Raw genomic sequence first — 13,401 nt, forward strand, 5'->3', positions numbered from 1 at the left:
CCTGCAACATGGAAACCACTCCAGGTCTTCTTGTCATACTACCTGGGTGATTGATGTAGCCAAACCTCTGCAAGATATGGACTAAAATACTGGACTTTCCCCACAAAGTATCCCACAGCTGTCACTTTAAGTAAATTCATAGTGCTTCCTTGTGAATGCATTCTGCCCATTGCTTGCCATTGGCCTTGTGGTTTGTAACTCACAATTTGTTGCTTTCAATTTGCTGGCTTTATTTGTTTGTTGCTATGCAGCTTGAATTCGTCCCTTCCCTTGCCACAACCTTATTTACAGTATCCTGCTGAGTGCTCCCTTTCTGTAAACAGGCCTGTAAATCTTGTTCTTATCTTATCATATTTGCTGTGCATTCAAAGAACAAAGTCAAATGTCAGGCTCTGTCTTCGGTGGGAACTTAGTGCTTACTTTCCTTTCTCTGGCTTCAAAGTGAGAGGATTTATGCAACAATCTTGCTGGATACTGGGGTTAGGAAAGAGTTTTTTCTATCACATGACAACATTTAAATAGACTTCAGAATATATCAGAATTGCACCCTACTCTGTATCACTCCACTTTACGTCACTCCATGCCACTGTTCTCTTCTCCATTCGGAACCACTCCACATTATGCCACTGCTCTCTATGCTACTTCACACTATGCCTCTCTACTCTTCTCTGTACTACTCTACTCTAATCCACCGCACTTTGCACCTCTCTACACCACTGCGCTCTGCTCATCTGCACGCCATACCACTCCAGTCTAGGCAACACCAATCTAATCCGCACAACTCCACTCTCTGCCACTCTGCAACGCTGCACTGTATGCCACTGCACTCTAAGCTAATACACTCTATGCTAATGCACTTTACTCTGTAACACTCAACTCTATGCCCCGGCACTCTACATCAATACACTGTACATCATTCTAATCTACTCTGCACCTCTGCACTCTATGCCACGGCACTCTACACTACTTTACTCTATGCCATCACACTCTATGCCACTTTATGCAACTCCACTCTAACCTGCATTTCTCATCTCTAAGCCACCTCACTCTACTGTGAAATAATCTACTTTATGCCACTGCACTCTGTGCCACTGCATTCTATGCCACTGCACTCTACCCTGCACCTCTCCACTCTATGCAACTGCACTCTACTCTGAAACAATCTATTCTACGCCACTGTACTCTATACCACTCTGACCACTGCACTCTAGTTCAATGCACTCTACACCACTGCAAGCTGACACTCTGCAACACTGCTCTGGCCGCCACTATACTCTACACCACTCTGCCCTGTACTACTGCATTTTGCACCAATATACTCTATTCCACTGCATTCTATGCCACTCTACTCTGCCCAATGTCACTCTATGCAACTGCACTCTACACCAGTGCACTCTAAATAACTGCACTGCCCTTTACTCTGCACCACTGTACTCTATGCCACTGTTCTCTGTACCGCTCTACACCCCTGCACTGGCACTCTACTCTGCAACTCTGCACTCTACACCACTCTACTCTATGCCACTGCACTCTAGGCACTATACTCTACTCTACATCACTCTACAATACTCCACTCTGCACCACTCTACACCACTACACTCTATGCCACATAAGTCTACTCTGCACTCTATGACACTGCACCACTCTGCATTACTGCACTCTCTGCTACTCTATTGTATGCCACTCTACTCCACTGCACTCTATGTAACTCTACCCCATGCCACTCTATGCCACTGCACTCCGCGCCAATGCACTCTAAACAACTGCACTGTACGCCACTGCCCCCTACTCTGTACCACTGTACTCTACGCCACTGCTCTGTGCCACTCTACTGCACTCTACATCACTTCACTGACACTCTACTCTGCAGTGTTGCACTCTCCACCACGTACTATACACCAATGTACTATGTACTACTGCATTCTATGCCACTGCACTCTATGCCACTCTACTCTGCATCACTCCACGCGACTGCACTCTACAGCACTATACTCTGCACTGCACCACTCTACACTACGCCACTGCACTCTCTGCCACGCGAGTCTACTCTGCACTCTATGCAACTACACCACTCTATCCTACTGCACTCTCTGCCACTCTATTGTATGCCACTCTACTCCACTGCACTCTATGCCACTCTACTCTGTCCCATACCACTCCATGCCACTGCACTCTAAACCACTGCACTCTACGCTTACTCACTCTAAACAACTGCACGGTACCCCACTGCACTGTACTTTGCACCACTGGGCTCTACGCCACTGCTCCTATGCTACTCTACTCCACACCACTATGCCACTAGCTTTAAGCCATGTGCCAGCAGCTACCCTGGTGTATAACATGGCTAATGGCTAAAACACATTAGCAAAGCCAATAACTCTTTCGTAGATGAGACCTATTGGCTTTGCCAATGTTTGTTAGTACTATGAGGTATCAAGGTACCTGAAAGAACTGTGAAAAATACAATTACATCATATTAAAGGCTGCTACAAAATGCGTAAATAAATTTTGGTTAAATAAAAAAAAAGTGCTTCTCAAATACAGATTTGAATAATATACAGTTTATACCTAGTGATAAAAAAATGTATAACACTCCATTAAAACCACACACTCCACAGCTCACCTTGGAACACCATTACAATACCTCTCTGAAAGAAATATCTTTGCCACCAGAAAACTTCAAGTGACTCCTTTTAGTAAAGTCAATGCAGGTTTTCAAGCCCCTTTGTATTTGCAGATTTACCAGTTGCCCACATTTGCATGTCTTTAGGGAAGGAGACCCCCTTGCAAGAATGCCTTTTCTTATCTGTCTGCCCCTCCCTCCCTCAGAGCACAGGAGACCCCCTGCCTTCCAGCCCAGCTGGGGAAACTGATCTGCCCCTAATTTCGCCCTGCCTCCGTTGCCCTTTAGGTGAAAGGCTAAAATTACGTACAAATGCCGTCCGTTAAAGCTTTCATCACGGACAACGGACAGCAGGGCGAAATTACGGACAGTCCGTGAAATTTACGGACGGGTGGTCACCCTAGACTCAAACCATATCTATTCGTTGAAGAAACAATGCTTTGGTTGCCATACGTTGCACCATTGCTTGCAAGCGATGGTGCAGTTAGTTCACCTGCCTAACAGACCACGGCGCTGCTAGGTGACATAATACAGCTGCAATCCCGCCTAGAAATCCACTGTGGCCAATCCAGTATCCCCAAATGTCCTAGTTTATCCCACCGGCCGAAGCACCCCAGGGACGGTGGGGACATCCTATGGGCTGCCTAACCCCTGGTGGGCCTTCTCCTATGGATAAGACGCACACAGGGGCGTAGATAGGAAAGTGAGATTGGGGGGGGCGTTGAGCTTCAGTTTTTCTACCAATCACGCTGACATTTAATGTTATAATATATTATACAACAAGGAGGGCGAATGAGAGGGGTTTCATGGGCAGTGGAAAGTGAGAGGAATGCAGATTGGTAGGAGTACTAAGTTAAAGAAAACACAAAATTTAGTAAAAATAATTAACATTTTTGAGTTGCAAACCGTGTGACATTATTTGGAAGTGCTTACCACTGTAAAATAGCTCTTCGAGATGCATCAATGGCAGCGAAATGAATTCCGATCAAAAGAGATGTGTTGCTCATTGCCTGCAAATCATAAAGTAATTGATGGTTACCACCGCTGTAGTCTCAAGAAAGGCACTGACCATTCATATCAGGAATTAGTCTGCTGTCGGCTACTTCTAGACTGCAGAAGGCTCGTTGGTCAGTGGGCACTGAGTTAAAAAGTCCTCACGGGAACACATACGACACCCGTAGCCCCTTGTGACACGGGAGGCATATGCCTTAGCACTTTGATTCCTCAAGGTCAGTTTGTTTTTCGAGGTAATCAATCAGAGTTTTTATATGTAGAGTGAACCCTAACCCCTGAACATTTTAAACCTTGTCCAACGCCTGATTGGCTTGATATATATTTGATATACTCGTTTCCGTGTTGTCTTCTGTATTTTGACCGTTTGCAATTGTTTCGTTTTTTTGGGACACTATTGAAATTTGCCATTGTACTGATGGTTAGGGTGCATGTAAAATCTGTAATTTGGACCATAGTGGGAAGGTGCGATTTTTTTTTTAAACAAGAAAGATCTAGACACGTCTACCTTTGAGACAGCATAGGTATGAGGTCTAAATTTAAGGATTTAACTGAAAATCTTCCCTTGCTTATGGACATTGGTTACTTGACTGGCTTGGGGTTGGAAAACAGATAAATAAGCTCCAGTGTGGGAAGATGTTCCCAAAAAACAGTTACACTTTTTTCAGTTCTATATAACAATAACCTGCTCTCATACGTCTGTCACTGTAATGGCATTGGTAGTCTGATATGTTTGATTTGGAAAGGTGTCTGATCCTTTGCTTAGTTTGAGGAGAATATGTCTTCCTTATGCATAAATCGAATATCATAGGGAATTCAGTGATAACCGTTACAAAGAAATTTGCAAGCAGTGAGCAAAGTTGTGTTACCTGTGTTACGATGCACTTTATTAATACTACAACAAATTTTGTGATATTGTTTGTTTTATTTATGTACAGCTTTTTAAGAGTATTAAACCGAAATAATGTGTTTTTGATGATAATGACATTTACAATGGAACTTGCAAACAATGGTGAGTAAGGTTGAAGGCGGAGAATCAGGTGGGATCCAGTTTGACTGATTTCATTAAACCCATCCTAGGTGTGTGGAACGTAGCAGATGTAGCTTTGTTTCTAACGTCTATGTGAAATAAATATCTTGAAACCCAGTGAAGTGCGCTTTGTGCGTTGGCCACATTTGGGTGCGGGGGTAGTCTGCAGTGGTCCTGAGACTGAATTAACTCATTGGAGCTCTACAGAGGAGCCCCAGACCCACCATCGCATCTGATAATCTCTCAGCCTCCAAGGTAAGGGAGAGCTATGTGCCATTCCTTCAAAGTGTAGATGTCTGAGTAGTAAAGTAGGAGTTTCACTTTTGTCCCTAATGATAATCACAGGTTATCGGCTGCAGATCTTTCTGTTAGATTCAGTTGTAATATAGGTACTTTTGGACTTTTGACTATACAAACGCTAACTGCAAAATACAAGAGCTCTCATTCACTGAATTAAAGATCACAAAATATATAATTTTGTACTCTTGACTGCTTTTAATGTAAAACTGAAATCACGTAATTTTTGTAATGAATCTCAATTGAACAGATGTACAAACATGTATTTCCTACAGATATTTTAGCAGAGATTTTGTAAAAATTGTACACTATTACAAAAGCATTCCTCATGATCTGGCCCCTCACCAGGTTGCAAAAAACACATAGTACTCCTAGAAAATGTTAGCCAAGTACGTAGATATGTATACACATTAAAAACCACATGCTATTTTAACCTCCTGCAGTCACATCCATTTCCTCACTACCTTCAACCATTGATTCAGTCTTGTTTCTCTAACTTTATGGAAAATCATCAAAGGTCTTGATCCTTTGCCACTTGCCTGGAGTGTGACACATCCAGTAATGCTCTAAAGGAGGAATCCATTACACAAATGATGGCACAGATCAGTATGCAAAAGCAAAAGGCCAGGTGTGAGCTTTGCTTAACTAGAGGACACAACACTTGCCAAGCAACACAAGAGGGAGCCATGCCAGATGTTCTAATAAACTTTCCGAGTGTACTCTTCGCTTAGCTGCCAAAATTAAACCAATCCTAAAGAAGCATGGGCTCTGTTGGGTAAAAGAGAGGGTGCACGCCTTCATGCTCAGGGGCCAGTGGCCTAACCGTAGGGAAACAAGTAACTGTCTCCTCAAGCACAAACACCCACAGTGATAAAGGTGAAGAATGAAGCACACCTGCCCCTGCATCCCAACAGCATCACAGGAGCCAGAGGGTCAAAAAGTACCCTCTTGGAGAGAGACCGTCCTAGCCCCAGTCTGTAGCCAGGAACCTGTAAGCAGGACCAGCCATGAGGATAAGGCTGTCCTGGGGAGTGAGGGGTGTGGGGTCTGGGGTTATAGGGCAAATAAGGGGGAAGAACCAAGGAAAATGAACTGAATATTTGTCTATGGCCGAGTTTTACAATTAGCATATTCTAAAACATTTTTAGTTTAGGTTTGGGGCAATTGTCTGTCTTATAGAAAAGGACTCACCATCACCCAATTAGGTCTGTGATGAGAAAGACATTGACTCGACTCAGAATGCAGAGAGTCGCTCATGATTAAGCATGACATTTTAATCACCTAGTTCTGCGTTGGCTCCTCAGAAAAGAGGACTCATATGTCAAAGTCATCTGCCTACTGCACAATGTAGTACATTGCTTTGTCTTCTGATACCCTTCAGGGTGTTCCACCCCACCAGCCATCCCTGTGCCTTAAAGCTATTCATCCCAAACAAACAGCCTGAATCATCAGCACTTTGATGCAAGATCTCTCCAAGTGGAGTTCCCACTTTGAAACTCCATTGCATGTTCTCCACCACTACAGCTACACCTTGCAGAAGATTTCTCTAAATGCCAAAAAAGGCCTGAAGAGCCGCCAGTTTGGTGCCACTCATGGACAATGGCACCACTCGTGGAGTACCCCCAGTGCTCATAGACTTTACTCTCTTACTGCCTTTGTACCCTACAGTCCTACTTCAGAGGAAGAGCACAGTGAGGTGGCATGAGCCCTATATGACTTACTAAAACTGTCAATGAATTTAGTTAGCTAAAAATGTATTTAGGTCTGTATGGCTACACACTGTTCTAATTGCTGGCTTATATTACTGTACGCTGTATCGTGTTAAGTTATATGTATATAACTGTGGAATATGTCTTCTGCATGAAAGTACATTGTGCTTACTATTCCAAATAAATTCACTTTTACATGTAGAATAATGGGGACTGGCGCTTAGGTGGATTGTGTTTATAACTTTGTTAGCTCAGTTTATTGTTAGGTCCAGTTAGTAGACTGTATTGCATGCATCACAACGGCTGCTTCCAGGCACATACCTGGACAAGTGGGTAGATAATGTAACAGAAAACCAAGAAGCATGAGCATCTGGGTTAGTATGTCCGAGAAACCATTCGGAATTACAACAGTATTTTGGTGACCATAGTCCAGCCCAACCTTGATAATGCATGTCTCAGTGCTGCTCAAAGGCAAGGATATGCAAAAGCCCCATGCATGCTCATCTGTTTCTATATTTATATATGTCAATACCTAAAGATAGGAGTTCTCTCTGCTTTTCACACTTTCTTATGTCCCCCATAAACAAAAATGTACAATAAAGATCAATCAATCAGTGCTTGTATAGCGCAACTACTCACACGTTAGGGTCTCAAGGCGATGGTGGGGTGGGGTGGGGGGAGTGTAGCGTTTACCGGTGAGGTGGTTCTTAAAAAAGCCATGTCTTTAGTTCCTTCGAGAAGCTGAGGAGGGAGGTGGTTTGTCAGATGTGGAGAGGGAGGGTGTTCCAGGCGGTGGCTGCGAGGTAGGAAAAGGAGCGTACTCCTGGTCTGGTTTTCCTGATGCTGGGTACTTCTGCGAGAGAGAGCTGGGCTTATCGTAGATGTGATCATATGACAGGCAAGTTTTCAGTGGCGAATGCTCTTCTACTATGCTCTTAATCACTGACAATGTACTTCCTTTTCCCAATACATTTGTTCTTTCGGTCCATCTTCAACTCTTTCATAAATTGGATCAGCTTTAAGGCAGTCCTGAAGGCTATGCCAATGTTATTCCTGATCCTGGGTGCATAGATGGGAATGTCTGCTGCCTTGGGTTTTCTTTCTTGACTTGTTGCAAGTCTGCAGTCTGGCTGTGGGTGTGATGAGGCCCACCAGAGATGAAGAGCTTGTTGGCAAGATAAGTGGGCTGCTGATTGTGATGGCTTTGTAAAGGATGCAGCTGGTATTGAAGATGCGAGGGCAGGCAAGGGGAGCCATTGCAGTTCCATCAGAATGGGGTGAAATCATTTCTTCTGGCTTTGGATTAGACATGCTGTTGAGTGTAGTATGCCCCCTAAGTGTGGACTATGGGATGCCGTGGAGCAGGGCGTTACCACCATCCAGTTGTGAGAGTATGAGAGCTAGAGCAGCAGCTCTGAAATCATTTTCTGGAAGGAACGGTTTCACTTTCTATAGAAGAGAAAGCTGGTATCAGTCCATGTTTATATTTTGGTAAGTGTTCCTTGAGGGTGAGGCTGGTATCTCACCATGCTGGCAGTGCTTCTTTCTATTCCTGTGCTTTTCCAATGCCCATACACCTCTACTTTATGCTTTCTCTGTGTTACCTTCTCATTCTTCTCAGCGTGTCTCTTTACTAAGTATTTAATGTCATGTCTGTCCCATAGCAATGCGATGTACTGCCTCGCTGTATCTTTCTCCTGTGACAGTCGGTCTCTAGCTTTTCTGTCGAATTTGGCTCTATGTCTCGTAATATAGCTTTTTTGTCATATTTTCTGAGTGAATAAAGCTATTATAAATAATAATTGTGACAACAAACACCCACGCATCTTTACATTTTTTTTATGATTGAGCAGTATCTTTTTAAGTTGCGTCATGTAGTCTCATGTAGACTGAGGGGGCTGTGTGTGTGTGTATTCCTCAGTTGTGATAATTTAGTATTAGCTTTAAAGGTAGGGTACACAATGAGGCTGCACAGGTAGAATAATCATTGTTTGCCCCCCACCCCAATCCGCGACAGCATCCTACTTCCAGTGCAAAGTATTTTCGATCAAGTCAAAAATGTTACTTTCATGTCAGATGATTTGTGTAAGGGTCAAAGTGCTTCTTAAGGAGCCTAGCATCAGACCCAGCTCTGTCATCAGGGAAAAGGCTTCCATAAAGCAAAGTAGCACACCTACATAATGGTGCCAAATTACTGCAAAAGGACTGAAAAAAGTTTTTTACGGTGTATGGAGAGCATTCTTACAGGTAAAATTATTTTGCCTGGTTCATTGAAAATCTTTACACCGTTGCTGTCTATAATCACTCTCTAGTGGCTACGTGATGTATCCTGTTGTCCTGGTTTTGAAACATCTCATTCTCAAGCCCTCAGCATCTCGGGTCCCTAATTGCACTGTAGAGAATTAGTAGCAGTTCTGCGTTTCTTTATTTCTAGCTGTCTGTCTTTCACAATCTCAACCTCTTCCCCGGCACTTTGAAACAGCACTCTCCCTAAAAGACAAACGGCTTTTGGTGGCATCTTAAATATTTCTGGGACTCCAGGCAAGTTATACTTCGGGCCCTGCTGCTAAAACTTTCATTTATTACCCATATTCAGCGAATTCAAGCCCACTGATTTCTCAACAGTACTCAATTATACCTTACATTTCCAGACACTGGACTACACAAAAACAAAAGAAACGATCAAAAGCTCATGCTGCCTGGTGTTTGTCAGGCAGACAGTACAAGAGAAAGCTTGAACAAGCATGGATAAAGCTATTTCTTTTTTGTAACTTGGGTCTAGTTTTTAGGTTGAGCATAGCAGCGCGCAAGAGATGCTTTTCCGACACGTTGATATGTATTTGGGCTTTTAACTGCGCCTACCATACGCCCATCACTATCACTCGTTCATGGGCTTGCCTTTCAAAAATCAATTTTTTCATTGGTAACTGCCTTACGTTTGTCCCTCCTTAGGGCGGTTTTGTTACTGCCTTGGCCATCGACCCTGTTACATGGATAATTGCACTCTTGCCGAGAACTTTGACTTTGAGCAAACTTCTTTTTCATTTTGTCTCTCTTCAGTTTATGGGGCAAGAAAAGTACAGTTAGGAACTTACAACGCTGATAGCTCTACCTCGAGCAAATGTGAGACCCATTGCACTGCAAATGCTTGTTGTTTCTTGTAACATGCTGTGGAATTCAGTATCTAGCCCAGCCCGTTGAGAAATAGAGTAAAAAGCTAAAGAGTGGTAAACATGACAGAGTCAGAGGTAAAGGTATTCATGGAAAGAAAATGAGATAGAGAAAGAGTCAGGGGAAAGAGTCCTCTGTCATAACTTTATTTGGGGAACCCTTGGAAAGTGAGGGCCCTGGGTAATTGCCCCCTTTGGCTACACTTTAAAGTTGCTCTGAAGACTCTTATTGTGACTGATGCAGTAGTTGTGGTGTGGTAATACCGCAGCTGGTGTTATTGACACTGCAGGTGTCAGCAGTGCTTAATTTGCACCAGTGGTTGGAGCTGGGGCCTACCGACACTCGTTTTTGGGGACCTGCTCTAATTTTTCCTCATCAGACATTTACCAAGAGAAGGAAAAAAACACAAAGGGAAATGAAGGAGGACGAGAATGATGGAAATAATGTCACAAAGGGAGAAAGCAAGAACATGAAAGAGTGAGATACAGAGACAGGGAGTGCCTGCTGGTAGTAGATTAAAGAAGCATGGGGGAATCAAGACTATGCAGCCTTGGGATTCAGCATGCCAACATTTAATAAGACCATCTGCGGGTTTCTGAGCAGAGCGTTGGGAACATGCGATCATTCTTTTACAATTTAAGCACTGATATTCAGTACTGATGATATGTCGTATTACTGTGGAGTTATAAAAATTGACTTCTTGATCTGCTAAGGCGTGAAGAATAACAGGCAGAAACCGGTGTGATTGTACTTATTTCTACTTGTTAGTCCTGCTTTCCGACACTTTTTGTGTGAACAAATTCCACCAGGTTTGGCCTTGTAGGTTTTTACACAAAGCTACCCACATTGTTACAGCATGTGCTAATACTGTAGATCTCATAATATTGATTTAAGTGGAAACTGATTTTCTCCCCAAATCTCTCTTAAGAGAACACTTGCAATGTGAGCCAAAGTAAAATAATTGTAGTTTGGTTTGATTGTCAGCTCGATCTCACATACTTCCCGTCTCTAAAGAGCTCTATTCCCAAATGCATCGGCTTAGAAAAATAAACGTCCCTTTAGTCTGTTAGAAGACCCGTCGACTGTAGTTGGGGCCCTTATTAAAAAGAAGCTCAGCTATTCAATAGTATGCTCAGTGGATTCCCAAAGACAGTGGTGCACAAACTGCGGCTTGTGCAAACTACTGTTGCGTTTGCCATGCACAAGGACTCAAAAGTCATTAATATGTTTCTAGCATCCATTGTGGACTACTTTGGCCATCAGGAGATAGCTATGTCAGTTTTAAAGTGACCTTCCTTAGCTCTAAAACGATGGTTCTGCCTCTGCATACTTGAATGGTAAAATCCAAGCAAAGCCTGCACTCTGGTTGTCAGGCACTTCTTTTGGCCCCCACATTGAACCTGATCAATGGGAAAGAAATGCTTTAGATTCAAGGGTTCTTGAACATGGAACACACTCCCCGCCCCTTGAAGGCTTGAAAGCAACTTTTTCAGCAGTTACATAAATAACAAAAACTCTTGCTGTAGCAATCTTTACATCCCCTCGCTAGTGTCCCATGGCGTGTGGACCATTCTGTGCTCTCTGAGGGCCAGGGCCTGTCTGGGCTGCATCCTAGCAGAGCAACAGAATAATATATCGACTTCCCCAACAGGATACTGTTGTTTTCTGTTGGTTTTCCAGGGCCGAAGATTCGGTTTCTTTCCAGTAGAAGCACCAGTGTGTCCTTTTGCACGATTGACTCTCCGAGGGTAGTGATAACAAGCAGTCAAGGCACTGCTTCTTTCTAAACGTCCCCTGTCAAGTGTTTATGGCATATTGCCGAAGAAGATAATGGTAAATTGTTAAATACATATTTTCTTGCTTGCTGACTTGGATTATTCTTTGTCCAGTGTGACTCTAGTTATGACTCTTGGAAGCTCCTATCTTTTTCATCACACGTAAAACACTGGTACCATGTTTATGTTCTGTATTTTCGATGCAGCTTCGTAAAGTGTATATACAAACACTTTGCCATTTTCATGTTCCTCATAAGCTTTGGAAAGTTTAAAAAACACCCTGCAGGTGAAATCACTAAAAGTGGAAGTACTGCTGCTGCAAAAAAACTTCTAGTGAGAAAATTGTTTCTCATAAAGTGTTGGCCAGAATGTTCTCTTGCAAATACTTTTTTCATTGGACTTCTCTTTTGGTCAAAGTTTGGAAAGGCCGCAAACTTAAAAAAACTATGGAGTTCTAAAGCTGACAAATTCGCGGCTCCATCTGCAGAGTTATAAATCAGTTTTATTCTGTGCGTCTTCAGTTTACAAATGGCTTAGGCTATATTCTGGCTCTTGTGTTGCGTCCCTTCCTGTCAATTTGATTTTCTTCTAAGGGTGGGGCTATTTTAACGCCGTTTCTCTTGATCTGCCTTCACACAAGTCTTTTTTTGCGTACTAAGATTGAACCGTCTCATTTTATAAACCTGTTGTCTTTCTTGTTCCGCCTTCCAGGGCCCAGATGACGCAGGACGTGCAGCACGGCAAGGAAGGATGTCTGAACAGTACAACTGAGGGTAAATGTTTATTTTTAAAATTCACCGATGCGTTCTTGCATGCTGTGTATCAGAGGCACGGTGGAGGCGGAGGCGTCTCACGCTCTCCGCTGTTGCTGCTTCAGAACGTTTCGTCTGTACTTCGAAGGAAAAGCAGAAAACTGAAACCTGGAAGCTTCCTAGCTTCTGGCTTTCTAGTTTCAGTCCAGGAGGTGCTTCCTGCTCTTGGCAGACAGAATAATAGTGTGCGCAGCGCAAGCTGACGTGAGAGCAGATGCTGCTCCAGCGAACCGTGCCTGGGGACCGTTACCTGTCACTTCCGCTCACTGGCAGTTTATACAACACCACCCCCTTCAATGTCGTAGAAGAGTCCTGAGCTAACAGTACACAATATCAGTGGCGGCTGCCGCCAATCAGGGGTGTCTGAGGTGGACTGTCGGTCGAGGCGGGGGGGTTAAAAATATATATTTTTTTAAATTACCTGCGGCTGCCTGATGCTCCCGCTGCTGGCTGCATCCGTTATACTCCTCTCTTCCCAGGGCCCAAAGCACAGGCTCCGAATCCAGATGCTGCTCTTGTGCTAAAGCAAGCATGAGAGCAGCGCCAGGATTGGCCTGAGCGGGCTGGATTGATGCTGGCTCAGGCACAGTGAACCAGTGCCATTTCTCTAATGCAGCTGTGTAACACAGCCAGGTTGGAGAAATGTAAGGGCGCATGTCAGTTTGGCTGGCCTAAGACGGACGGCCAAACTGACATGCGCACTTACAAGTGCCCCCCACTCCGCCTCGCCCTAGACTTTCATGGCTACTCCCATGGTTCTGTCAGACAGTGACAAATAATTATCGTTGCCTGACTGAGCAGTGGGGTGACGCTCCTCTGCTATTACGGAGGAGCCACCCCTGCACGATATTACATACAAGGTAATGGCTGCTTTGAAACAAACTGTGATGCAGCCTGAAAGGTTTTGCAGTCTCCTCTCTGGGAGAATTTGCCTGGACTGTTAAATCAACGGTCTGTTGGGAACGCTTAGCGG

The 13,401-nt window shown here is 43.8% G+C and overlaps 1 protein-coding gene across 2 annotated transcripts in view; it reads left to right on the forward strand.

The window, feature by feature from the left end:
• SEMA4G (semaphorin 4G) overlaps positions 1–13,401 on the forward strand; it is a 516,826-nt gene that overhangs the window by 463,513 nt on the left and 39,912 nt on the right. For both annotated transcript variants that reach the window (XM_069239519.1, XM_069239518.1), the window contains one exon: positions 12,328–12,389. In XM_069239519.1, coding sequence (XP_069095620.1) covers positions 12,328–12,389 — 62 coding nt within the window. The remainder of the gene's footprint in view (positions 1–12,327; positions 12,390–13,401) is intronic.

This window comes from Pleurodeles waltl, chromosome 6 (assembly GCF_031143425.1).
Source record: "Pleurodeles waltl isolate 20211129_DDA chromosome 6, aPleWal1.hap1.20221129, whole genome shotgun sequence".
Lineage (NCBI taxonomy): Eukaryota > Metazoa > Chordata > Amphibia > Caudata > Salamandridae > Pleurodeles > Pleurodeles waltl.